At 51.2% G+C, this 13,064-nt stretch overlaps 1 protein-coding gene across 5 annotated transcripts in view; it reads right to left on the reverse strand.

Moving 5' to 3' along the window:
* LOC101593628 (regulator of G protein signaling 3) overlaps positions 1 to 13,064 on the reverse strand; it is a 204,278-nt gene that overhangs the window by 83,434 nt on the left and 107,780 nt on the right. For 2 of the 5 annotated variants that reach the window (XM_045158617.1, XM_004662725.2), the window contains exons 9-13: positions 9,043 to 9,124; positions 7,709 to 7,814; positions 6,570 to 6,921; positions 5,896 to 5,935; positions 392 to 588 (exon numbers count right to left, since the gene is read on the reverse strand). The exons of 1 other annotated variant lie outside the window; for it this stretch is intronic. In XM_045158617.1, coding sequence (XP_045014552.1) covers positions 392 to 588; positions 5,896 to 5,935; positions 6,570 to 6,921; positions 7,709 to 7,814; positions 9,043 to 9,124 — 777 coding nt within the window. Of the gene's footprint in view, positions 1 to 391; positions 589 to 5,895; positions 5,936 to 6,569; positions 6,922 to 7,708; positions 7,815 to 9,042; positions 9,125 to 12,646; positions 12,797 to 13,064 lie in introns of those variants that run through there. 2 more of the 5 variants (XM_004662721.2, XM_004662726.2) reach the window with 2 other exon arrangements.

Here is a 13,064-nt window from a genome sequence, read left to right on the forward strand (position 1 = left end):
ACCAGCAAATACAGCAGACGTGGCCTCTGGGTGAGGCAGCTAATATGACAGCTAGCCATTGGAGCATACCTGCCCTGGCCAGAGAGGAAGGGATGTGGAGAGGGAAAGGCTAGAGCTCTCTTATGGCTCCATGCTTGCCTTCAGTCTCCTTCCTGGGAACCTCTGGATGAGACAGCCAACATCACAGCCAGCTATTGGAACATACCTGCCCTAGACACAGAGGAAGAGGAGGTGGAGAGGGAAAGGGGAGCACTCCCTTTCCTGGCCAGAATCCTGGAAACCTCTGCTTCCCTGATGACCTATAAAATTCTTTGGTCTGACATAAGGCTCCACCCAGAATCCTTGTTCTTGCTTCCTCCAGAGGGAATCCTGGTGCTAGTCCTAGGCTCACCTGAACAAAGACGGGGAACACCAGGACTTTGGGGGCCAAGGTAACGTAGGTGCCATAGCTTGAGTGTGGAGTGTGTGACCTCAAGGCAGAGCAGTCTTGGTAGTTCCCGTGGCCCTTCATGGTCTGCACTGTCTTCATCAGCCGGGACTTCTTGCCCAGGCCTGTGTAGGACTTCCCTTTACTAGGGCTCACTGATTCTGTGGAATAGAGATGGGGGTCAGTAAAGTACTTCAATCACCCCTCAAAGAATACCTCTTATAGAAAAAGGGAACACAGACCCAGTCAGTTGACACCACTGACTAATAATGTGGACCTGGACAAGTAGCTGAGAACACCAGAGGCTCCAAGCAGCCCTGCTTCAGGCATGAAGGAAGGAATTCTTCATGCTCTAGGGAGAGATGCTGAGGTATGAACAAGCGACTCCCGGGCTAGGATGAAACTACAAACCCACAACTGCAACAGGGTAACCATTCCTACCTGGTGACCCAGGCCCCAAAGAGACCTATCAACTTATTAGCCCTGCACTTTTCAAAGTCAAAATAAAGAAATAAAATGGCAGGTGTGGTGGTACACACCTGAAATTCAAGTACTTAGGAAGCTGGAGCAGGAAGACAGCCAGTTCAAGGTCAACCTGGGCTATGCAGAAAAACCTGACTTAATAATAACAACAACAAATCCACAAATCAAAAAATTGCTCACATCTACAACTGAGAAGGTGTGACCTCACTGAGTTCTTCCCTGACCACCATCCCAGCCCTCCTTTCTGATTTGTCACCTCTTAGACCCCATGGACAAAGGTCTATTCCCTGCAGTAGTGACAGAGACAATGAGCTTTACAAAGGTGTATTGGGGTCCACCAGCCAATGCAGTGAGGGCCACCTGGCCACCACTGTCAAGCTAGAATAAGAAGGAAAATGCACTATGCTTATTTAAAATATTTTAATTTTACTTATTTATTTATTTATTTATTTAACAGAGAAAGAGGGAAAGATCAATAGAGAGAGAGAATGGGCACACCAGGACCTGCAGCCACTGCAAACGAACTCCAGATGCGTGTACCCCCTTGTGCATCTGTCTAACGTGGGTCCTGGGGAATTGAACCTGGGTCCTTTGCCTTTGCAGGCAAAGGCCTTAACTGCTAAGCCATATCTCCAGCCTGCACTGTGCCTATTTAATTAAGTGCAAGCAATGGGTTTCATACACCTGGGCCCCTACCAAGGATTCCTGCTGCCAGGAGAAATGGGCCAACCCATTTCTGACTGTGGTACTCAGCCTAGGCCCCAGAGCCCAGGCTTCCCTGGCTTTCTGCCCAACCCAGCCATATCTTAAGGAGGTTCCCCACCAACGCAAGGTGTTTGGCGGAAACAGCCCAGGTTTCTCACTTGCTTCCTCCTCCTGCCCCATACCTCTCCCCGTTTCTCATTGAGAAGTGAGAAAAACAAATGGACCCCCCCGCCCCCTCCCCTGTGTCATCACGCAAGTGACCAATGATCACAGTCAAATTTGGGGGTGGCACTCAAATCATGACAACTCAAGCCACTTCCTGTACTTTGGTAAGTGGCTTAGACAGGAGTAGCATGAACAGACACCCAAATTGGGGCAAGCTGCACAGACGTGAGAAAGAAGTTCTACAGCTCCTCGTCAGACCTGGCTAGGGGTGGGGAGGTCTGGGCAGCCAGGCTGGCTCTTCTACTGGGAGAACCCACCTCCAGGTCTGACCAGACTGCAAATGAACAAGACTAATGGGCTTGAGAACTGACTTTGCAAGTCAAACATTGGCTGTGCATCCCTGAGCAGGTCTCCTTCCCCCTCTGAGCCAGTTTTCTCCACTGCAAAGCAGAAAGACCACACTTTGCTGTGTCCATACAGCCAGGAAGGAATGCACACAAGAGGTCCCATGGGAAAGGGTTTGGTGGGCCCAGCTAGCAGAAGATTAGATGATGGGTCATCTCAAACACCTAGCCAACCATCAGGACTAGCAGGAAGACAGAGAAGACCTTAAGACATGCTGTACGTAGAGCCACAGAGGCCAACTGAAGCTAGACGAGTTAGTGTAACATGGCCACATCTCAACTATAGAGAGTAAGACCACACAGGACTAAGAATAAGGGGACAAAGGCCACCTAGACCAAAAGTGAGGAAGGGTATAATCCATACATGGCAAAATCTGGAGGCTGAGTCCTAAGCCTCAGTCATTTAAAAGAATCCAGCTCTTTCCTTCTCTGGCCCACTGCCCAGGGCTGTCAAAAGACCTTCATCTTGGGTCTCGAGAGTCACAGATCAACCCCCTGCCTTCATTCTTCACCATCATTCTGCCTTCAGGTCTGCTTAGCCCCCATTTTATAGACAAGGTAACAGACGCCTAGACGGACTGGGCAACTTGCCCAAGGTTATGTGGCTGGTAAGTGGTATCAGGCAAGATCAGCCCAACCTAGGTGGTGGTCGCACCCTACAGCTCCATAGCCACACACCCCTGGTGGTGCAGAATAAAGGGGCGTGGCTTTCCAGAACTGATTTTCAAGTTATCTTTTTTTAGAACAGTCCAGATTGCAACCCCCTTGCTGAGTTCTGCAAAGGCAAACTCATTACTTTCCACCTGCTAGCTCTTATAACAACATCCCCTTTTCCTCTAACACCTGCTTCATTGACCAAACACAGCAATTACACAGCTTTGCTCTCAGCTTCTGAGGCAGCCCTGGCAGTGGTGAATCTGAGGCGACACTGCCTTCATAGAGCAGGAGACAATGCCAAGGGCACCAGCGGCCAAGGGACACATGCCAACTACAGCAGACAGGTACTCCAGGCCAAGGAAGGGCACCAGACCCTATTCAATGAAGGATGACTGAGCCCTCCCTCTTAAAAGGCCATCTCCTAGTAGACCAGTGGGAGAACTCAGAAGTCAGCACTCAGATAACAACCTTATTTAACCTCAGGACAACCCCAGTGTGTGTGTAATGTAAAGGAAGCTATGTGCCCTGAATTTCACCTCTTCCTCTGAACCCCAGGACTTAGAACTGCAACAAATCACTGGGGAAGGGCAAACATGTCCTTTGACACCAAAGGAATCATTATGATGAAGAATGAGGGAAGTAGGTCTGGAGAGATGGCTCAATGGTTTAAAATGCTTGCTGAGCCTGGCGTGCTGGAGCCCACCTTTAGTCCCAGCACCCGGGAGGCTAAGGTAGGAGGATCACCATACATTTGAGGTCAACCTGGGACTACAGAGTAAGTTTCAGATCAGCCTGGACTAGAGTAAGATCCTGCCTCAAAGTGAAACAACAACAAAAAAAAAAAAAAAAGTTCTTGCTGTGCAAACCTGATGACTAGAGGTTGGAGCCCCAAAACCCATGTAAAGCCAGACACAAGTAGTATACTCATGTGCAGTCCCAGTGCATCTACAGAATGGGAGGAGGTGTCAAGAGAATCCCAGAGCTCGAGGGCCAGCTAGTCTGACAGTCACAGGCGCAAAACCACAACAGAGATCCTGTCTCAAATGAGGTGGAAGGCAAGGTTGTCCTCTGACCTCCACATGTGCATGCCCCATACCACATACAAATGCCAAAGAAGGAAGAGGAAGAGGAAGACAAGGAGGGGGAGGAGGAGGAGTCAAGAAGATCTTTATACAAGGCATCCCAATAATTGCCATAATTCTTATCCCCTTACTTGTCCTGTTCCCCACAGCTTAAATGTGTGTGCCCTGCTTGGTACTGTATTCTCAGAGAGGACTGAAAACATGGATATTGTTTGGAACCAACCACAGAGGTATCTCTGGGGCTATGAAAAAAATCAATCCTAGTCTCTAGGGTGAACCTGTGTCCGTTTGCCACACACCTCTCCATGTCCCTTACTTGGTGACTAGGCTTCAACCCCCACCAAGGCCATTGGAGTCATCCTGAGTTTCTGCCGTTTGCTAGGCCCTAAACCCACAGAAATACGCCAACCCCAGCCCTGTCCTTAATAAAGTTACCATTTAGCAGTGACATCTTCACTGTAACCTAATGCGCCCACTAAAAGCTTTCTAGACACTTAGTGTTGAATCACTAGCTCCCCAGGGAGAAAATAGCTTCTTTTCCAACAGGCCAGGCCCTACTGCCCATAGGCCTTAGCGGAGAGAGAGAGAAGATGTCTGCTATCATTAATCCTGAGCCTGGTGGGGCTACCTGCCCCCCAAAAGGCTCAAGTATCAACTACAAGAATCAAGAAACAGCATGATACCACTAATGGAGGGGAACAGCACAGAAACAAGTATTTAAGAGGAGCTGGGGAAAGAGCATTCTTAAAGGAGGTCAAAGACATACTGAAGACATCAGAGGAAGGACTCAAGGTGTGTATCCCACACCACCTGGCAAGGCTCATCTCAACCTTCCAGACCATGTAGACTTTGGTGTTAAGCTCTCTGGCACGTACAAGAGAGCCTAAATGTAGGGCCGGCCAGCTTCTGCATGGAGACCACTATCTCGAGCTTTTTCCTGGAGAAGGGGTTGGTTTTGCCGGCTTCTGTTCCCCACCAGTCTTTGAAGGCCAGAGGAGAAGAGCCCACCAAGCAGCAGTGACAAGTGCACACTTCCACCCTGAATGGCAACTCTCAGCACGCAGGCACCACTCACAGCCACTTTCTCTCACAGTCCTTCCCTCCACCCTCTGAGCAGGAACCACTCGGTTCATTTCATAAATGACAAAATTGAGATAAGATGAGGGAACAGTGACTGCAAGTCCAACCTGTGACCTCCCGGCTCCACACTGTAGGCCTGCTTTCCACACAGGCCCGCTGTGGTGCTCACAGTCCCTAACCTATATGGCTGCTCAGTAACACTGGGTGGCAGCTGAATCCCTGAGTCCTGAGCACCTGTCTCTTAGATGGCTCTCGTAGTCTGCCCGCTTCTCCTGTTCAGTTCTGGTTTCAAAGAAGTACACACTAAGCTGGACATGGTGGTGCACGCCTTTAATCCCAGCACGTGGGAGGCAGAGGTAGGAGGATTACTATGAGTTCAAGGCCATCCTAAGACTACATAATGAATTCCAGGTCAGCCTGAGCTAGACTGAAACCCTACATCAAAAAACCAAAAAAAAATGGGCTGGAGAGATGACTTAGCGGTTAAGCGCTTGCCTGTGAAGCCTAAGGACCCCGGTTCGAGGCTCGGTTCCCCAGGACCCATGTTAGCCAAATGCACAAGGGGGCACACTCGTCTGGAGTTCGTTTGCAGAGGCTGGAAGCCCTGGCGCACCCATTCTCTCTCTCTTTCTCTCTCTGTCATTCTCAAATAAATAAATAAATAAAGTAAAATATTTTTTTAAAAAACAAAAAAAGGAAGAAGAAGAAGAAGTACACATTAGTTTAGTCTGGGGGGGGGGAGGAAACGAGTGCCAAGAGGAGACAGGGTGTGTCAGTGTGCTGGCCCTCGAGTGCAGAAAGGCCTTTGAACTGAGCAGGAAGTTGGGCCATGCCTCAGTTGACCTCCACCATCTCTCCAAGTTAAGAAGACACAGCAGAGGTGACAACTCACCTTCAGGGATGGTGTCCTCCTGGTACACAGGCCGCAGCAGCTGCAAGGGAAAGATGGGAAAAACCAGCTCAGCCCCAGGAATGAGACAGAACAAATCTGAAGAATACTGGACACAGGCCTGAGAGACAGGGAGGGGAGCCACTAAGGGCACGAGGGGCAAATAGCAGTTCTGTTAAGCATCTGAGGGAGTGGCCAGCTGAAAGAGGCCTTAAGTGCCATGAAGTCGAGCCCCTTGGCGAGACCTCCACTTCCTTTGCAGCATCTTGTTCCAAAGTGTATTCCATGGATCACTGGAATGAAAGGACCCTAGCAGCCCTACCATAGAGAGTACCATCCTCGAGGAAGCTTGGAAAATGCCAGGCTAAACAATGTTAAGCCACCTTCCCAGCAGGATGCCCTTCAAACCTCAAAGAGCCTAACTCACATTGGAATCCTCCCAAATGGAAGTGCACAGAATAGTTCACAAACTTCTTTGACTTCAGAACACTTCTTCCCAGAGTCTCATAGGACTCACGCTTTAGGGGTTACACTCCATCATGCCACCACACAATCACTGCATGCGTACCTCCTACTACAGGGGGCTCACCACCTACAATGGCAGCACACCCCACGACATCCTAGCCTCCCACAGAGATCTTCCCCCTGGCATCCTTACCCACACCAGCAGCCCATACCTGGCTCCCAGGGTTCAGCGGGGCAAGGATGATGTAGTTGGGGTCAGCGGGGGCAGTGGCCCGGGACAGCGCAGGCAGGGTGTGCTGGCCAGCGTGCTTGCCCACCTCCGTGTAGCGTTCCCAGCCACCAAGCAGCAGCCCATCTGAGCTGTCACACACCAGGTGACAACTGTGGCGCTGCTCGGGACGGGCCTGGATCCCATGGGTGCAGTTCTTCTCCCTCTTGTTAGGGGGTGACAGGAGGTCATGTGTTGACTTGCAGGAGGCCCGCCGCAAGACCCCACCATCTGGCCCTGGCTTGACCTGGGGGACCATACGCCACACAAGCAAGATGATCTCACTGGGACAGCTCCTACAAGTTGCGGGGATCACACAGAGAAGTTAGGACTGGGGGAGACCAGAGCCAGCCAGGCTTCAGGGAGCTGTAAGGTGGAGAGCAAGAAGAGGGAAGGGCAAGGGTCCCAGTGTTGGAGAAGGAAGGGCTGGAAGATCCCATTTAAAGGAGAAACTGCAGAGGGATCTCTTGCCCTAAGACTCACTCAGTTGTGGCTAAGACCCTGAAGTCAAAGCCAGGTTCAGTGGGAAAAAGCGCCATGTTTGACTTACAATGCCCGCTATGGGCAAGATACAAGCAAGTAGGAGCGCGTGAGCCACCCGAATGCAACGTTCATCTAGTCCTTGAGAAGCGAATCTAAATGGGTCATTAGGGTCTTATCCCAGGGGTTCAAATTTAAAAAGCCCAACCAAACATTTGACAGAGCGTTTTTGAAATTGTGCAGCAGAAACCTTTGCACTATCCACACACCCTTAAACAAAGGACTTAGCTCTTCAGTAGCAGGAGTCATTAGCTAAAGTGGGACCTGCCCCCCACCGCACCCCAGCCGTGTCATGAACCACAGGGTCTGTTTGAGAGCTTTTCTCCTGCTGTTTGCTGTGGGATCCAAAATTGCTCTGAGCCTGAACCTTCCATTTTCAGGTCAAGAAATGGATTCCCTGAGGAGTAAAGTGAATTGCTCACAGCTGGGCAAAGGAAGGACTGACAGAGCTGCGTAGAAGAAGGCAGTGTGCCCAGGGCTGGGTGGGGAAGACCTTCCATCAGCCAAGGCCCCTGCTGTCCACCACCCACTGTTCCCTGTCACCGAATCTCATGTGCCAGCTCAACACATTTCCAGTGCTCCACGGGCCTCTCATTCAGTTGCAGCACCGTATCCAGCTGTTGCAGGCCTGCCCGCTCCGCTGGGCCCCCTGCAGGGACAAAGAAAAGCCACTCAGGGACCCCCTGAGGCCCAACATCCCCTCAAAGGACCCAGAGTCCTCTACTAGGCTGGTGACCTTGGATAAGGACTGCTCTTTTCCTCTCTGTTGCTTCATCTGTGAAACGAGAGCTTGAGGAGGTGGCTGCTGAGAGATGCACTCTGCCTTCTCCTTCCCCATGCCAACATTTACCCTAGTATTATGCTCCCCTTCTGTCAGCCCTTCTACCCAGGTCTCTCCCTCCCCAGGGCCTTCTGGCCCACTGACAATCCTGCCCTGCATTCCTCCTGCCCCATTCAATGAGCACCTACCCACACCCATCCTTGTGCAGGGAGCAGGGGCACCCTGACCCCTTAGTCCTGGTGCTTGCCCAGGAGGCGCACTTTGTGTGACAGGAAGAAATCCTTACTTATGAACAAGTGGGAAGGGCTGCCCTGTTTTGTGTTTTTGAGACAGGGTCTTACTAATTAGCCCTGGTTGACCTGGAACTCACTGTGTACACTAGACTGGCCTTAAACTCCAGGTGACAGTCCTGCCTCGGCCTCCTAGTGATTACAGAAGTGAGCTACCATGCCTTGCTAAGAACATCCACCTGTGTTAGTCAGACTTGCAATAGGATAAATGGCAATTCCAAACAGAGCTTGTGTGCTCACTTTGGAAGCACATACACTAAATATTGGAATGACAAAACAGAGCTCATGAGTGAGTCTCATTTCCCCATATAGCCATCCTGTTCCTCTTTAAAATGATTGGGAATCAAAATATAAAAGCCTGCCAGGCATAGTGGTGCACGCCTTTAATCCCAGCACTTGAGAGGCAGAGGTAGATGGATCATGTGAGTTCGAGGCCACCCTGAGAATATATAGTGAATTCCAGGTCAGTCTGGGCTAGAGCGAGATCCTACCTCAAAACACAAAATAAAACTATATATATATATATATATATATATATATATATATATATATATATACATATACACACACACACACATACACACACACACATATACACACACACACACATACATACATACATACCTGTTTTCATTTTGATTAAAAACAGCATACCTTCATAAACTTCAATTTCATCTATGGTCACCTAAAAATATTTTTCTTTTCTTCTTGTAAACCCAGACTCTGCTCCCCTCCCAGTTCCCAGCGGTCTCCCAAGCCCAGGTACATGACGCGGAGCAGGGCTGGATACTGCACCACACACTTACCAGAATCCACAGCCTGGACTCGGACCGGAGAGTCACAGCAGATGGTGAAGCCAAAGCCGTCTTTGCCCCTCGGGATGGTGATCTAGGACACAGCCCTGCCTAGTCACGCCCAGTGTCCAGGCTGGGAGTCCCACGGGCCCCACCCAGAGTCACCTTCCTCTTCACTGAAGCTGAGCCCAGAAGGATCCCAACCAGTCCCTCTCTGTCCCTCTCCAGAACCAGGCATCTTGACCCTGGGTTGTGGGGCCCACAGAAGGCTGAGGACTCAGACAGAACCTGGAATAGACCAGGTCTGGAAAGGTGGGCCTCGCCCTCCACAGTTCTCACAGCCCCAGCCCTCTACCCAGGGCTCTAGAGCACAACACCCACTCCTTGCCCAGAACCTACTGCCTGCCTTGCTCCCACCTCCCTTTCCCATGAAGTCTTATGTCCCCCAACCAAGGTCTGGCCTTGGGCTAGTGACCTGGAAAGGAAGCCCAGTGGGTGGGTGCCCTCCCAGAGCACTGGGGGGGAGAGGAAACTGGGACACACTCAGCCTTGGGTCATGGTTCAGAAGAAGAGTGCTGGGGTTTATGGGAAGTTGTGGCCAGGGTCCCCAGCCTCCCAGTGAGGGCTCCCAGAGCCCATGTGAGCCAATGACTTCACCCCAGCGGGCAGTGTGCGTGGCAGGTTCACAGCTCCCCCTTCAGAAGCCCCACCAAAGGGTCACATTATCTGGATGCTGTTTTCAAATCAACACGCAACTATCCTGAAGCTTTGTCAGCGAGGGCAGCCCAAGGGGCCCATCATCTTATTCAGGCCATGAAGTCAGAAAAGGGCCTCAGCGTCTAGAGCCCCTGAGAAAAAGTAAGGCTCAGAGTGGAGCCCAAAAAGGCACAGGGAAGGTGTCCTGCTCAGGGTGAGAAGCCAGCTCAAGGCAGCCTGCTCAGGGGCTGGATCTCCTTCTTTGCATGGATTCTCTTTGAGCTGGGTACCTGCATTCACCTGCCAGTGCCCCAAGACAGCCATGAGGAAGGGGGATGGGCAGGGGCCCAGGGTGACCAAGGGCCCCTGAGGCTCTGCTTCCCACCAGCCCTGGGCCTGGATTCAAAGGGAGTTTGTAAAACAGGAAATCTGACAGACAAGGGGAAGGAGGAGGGGGCAGGAAAATACCCTGTTCCCATAAGAATTCTGGGAAAGCACGTAGCTAAGACAGGAAAAGGGAAAAAAAATGGAAAGAAAGAAAGAAAAACAAAGCCTGGAGTGAACGTGGAAAGCGAAAGGAGAGGAGCCACCACCAGCTGCCAGGACAGCCTGAGGCCCCAGAAGACAGCAGGAGCCACGCTGCCGAGTCAGCAGGGGATTTCAGGAGACTTGCAATCCACCCTCTGAGCCTCATAGAAGCTGGACCTCAAAGCTTTTCTAGCATTGTCCCAGTCCTCCTACCCCACCACACCTGGTTTGGAGAATGGGTCCCAAGCCCCTGGATTTGGGGCTAACAGCTTTTGGGTGAATGTGGAGAGGAGTGTGTTCCCACATCCTGGTGTTCTGGTCCAGGCAGGAACAGGAGTCCCTCCACAGTCCTGAGTGCCAGGCCAGAGAACAGCAACCCTGTTGGCCCGCAGAAGAGGGAGTGCGAGGAAGCAAGTGTACCTTCTGGTTCTGAGTGAGGGGTGGGCCACAAAGAAAGCCACAAAGAACTGTGCTTTGGGTATTGTGACAGCTGAGCATGCGCAGGGCAGTGACCACGGCTGCCCGCCAAGGGGAAGACAGATTTTTGCCTGTTCAGTTTATAGAAAAGGAAACTAAGGCTCAAAGTGAGTGAATACCTCCCCTGCCCTCCTCTCTGACCCTGGGTGGAGAAGGGAATAGCTCTGCCCTGACTCTGGGACCTCAGTAGCTCTGAACAGAGGCATCTTTTGGGGGGGGGGATGGTTCTTGCTCTTTCCTGTCATGGTCAGGCGCTGTCACTACTCCCAGATCTCAGCCATACAGGCATCTCACTTCTACTGCCCCACCTGGTCACTGATGCTCTCTCATGCCTGGACTTCTGTCCTCAATCGCCACCATTTACTGATCACTCCCTAAATGTGGGTAGCAGGGACACTTCCTACATATCATCCCTTTATGCCCACAGCCTTGTCCCTATGTCCCTACTATTTTGTGGACAAAAAGACTGAGGCTCAGAGAAGTAAAGCAAGTTGCTTAAGGAACAAAGCTAAACTTGGACTTAGAATTAGGTTTCATGGGCTGGGGAGATGGCTTAGTGGTTAAGGTGCTAGCCTACAAAGCCAAGGGACCCAGATTTGATTCCCCAGGACCCATGTAAGCCAGATACACAAGGTGACACATGCATCTGGAGTTCATTTGCAGTGGCTAGAGGCCCTGGCGCACCCATTTTCTCCCTTTCTCTCTCTCTTCCTCCTTCTTTCTCTCAAATAAATAAAACAAACAAAAAAAATTTTTTTTAAGTAGGTTCCATAGAAATCTTGGTATTTTCAACTCTACCCTACCTTCTGATATAGAAGCCATCTTGAACTCTGAATTCAGAGCCACAGGTCCAGACCACACCCACTCCTGGTCCCACTCTGACTGCCAGCACACCCCAGGTTTCTGGCCCCTCATCCCAAAGAGACCTGGGATCTCATGACCGCCCACCTGCACTTGCCCTGCCTTAGCACTCTGTCCATGTCACAGGAGCTGCTCAGCCCAACTGGAGGACAGCAGGGAACAGAGGGACCAGCAGGGTAGGACTCTGAGAGCTCGGTAGAGCTGGAAGGGGAACATGTGGGTCCCCTAGTGGCAGGTGTGTATGCAAAGGGCCCCTCTAGGTATCTCTCTGGGACCTACACATTGCCAGAGGAGTCAGAACCCAGATTTCAGTAGAATAAAACAAAGGGAGTTCACTATATTTTTACAGTCCGAACAACCTGTGTGCTCTGTCCTGCTTGGACAACCTCCCAAATCTCTTACCTTCACCCTCAGTGAAACCATTGCTTCCTTATAAGAAAGAAAAGCCTCAGCCTAGTTCCAGAATAGATGTAGGGCAAATAGGACAATTATTTCCTCGCTAAGCCTAGGTGCTAAGAGGCAGACCCTTCAGCAAAGCTGGACTTCAAAGCTACAGAAAACCTGAGCCATCTACCTCAAGGCTGTGTGGCAGTAGGAGGAAAGCCACACACATATATGTATACACAGAAAAATCCTATCTCACACACACAATGGACACTGCCCATCAAAATGTGCAGGTCCCAGGAAAAGTCAACAAAAATACAAGCCCTTCTAAACACCCAGCTGCTCAGCTCCCAGGCCATTGGAAATCTCGAGGCTAAGACACCTTTTGTAACCATCACTCCCTCCCCAGATTATAAAAGCCAAAATTCAGCTAGATCACCTTTCCAAGGACGCTAACCACCAGGACAACACGCAGAGCAGCCTCTGATACAGAGCACCAGGGAGCAGATTGGACCTTGGGTCCAGCCCCAGCCTCTAGTTTTCCCCTACTTCAAAATGTGCCTGCAAGGAGGCGTGGAAGGCCTTGTCGGGAGAGACATCGTATATGGGTGAACCCCCACCCCTGACTCCAGACATCCCACAGGAACCCCACAAGGGGTCAAGCACCCACCTGTCGGTAGCGGCGCTCTGAGCACACCTTGCAGAGCCCATTGAAGCGGTTCATGGCTGCAAGTCCTGCCTCGGCTGCTGCCCCATGAAAACCCAGCTCTTCCCCCAGAGCGGGAGCCCGCACTGCGCCCGTCAGCCTGGCATGACCGCCCTGGGAAGCCCGCCCCACAGAAGAATGGCAGGAAATCACCTCTCACCTCCCCAAGCCCTGTCTGTGCTGTGTGCCTCTGCAGATAAGCTCGAAGGCTTCCTGAAACCTCAGAATGACAAGGAAGAGGGAGAGTTTTATATTAAAATTCCTGTCAACTAGTTAGTATTCCTCAGGCCCAGCGGGGAGAGGGCGCCTTTGTTCTGGCTGCATTCTCCGCCATGGGCCACTCTGTGAGTCCAGTGTTCTCACAAACACCCCGCACTGCCTG

This window comes from Jaculus jaculus, chromosome 1 (assembly GCF_020740685.1).
Source record: "Jaculus jaculus isolate mJacJac1 chromosome 1, mJacJac1.mat.Y.cur, whole genome shotgun sequence".
NCBI classification, from domain to species: domain Eukaryota; kingdom Metazoa; phylum Chordata; class Mammalia; order Rodentia; family Dipodidae; genus Jaculus; species Jaculus jaculus.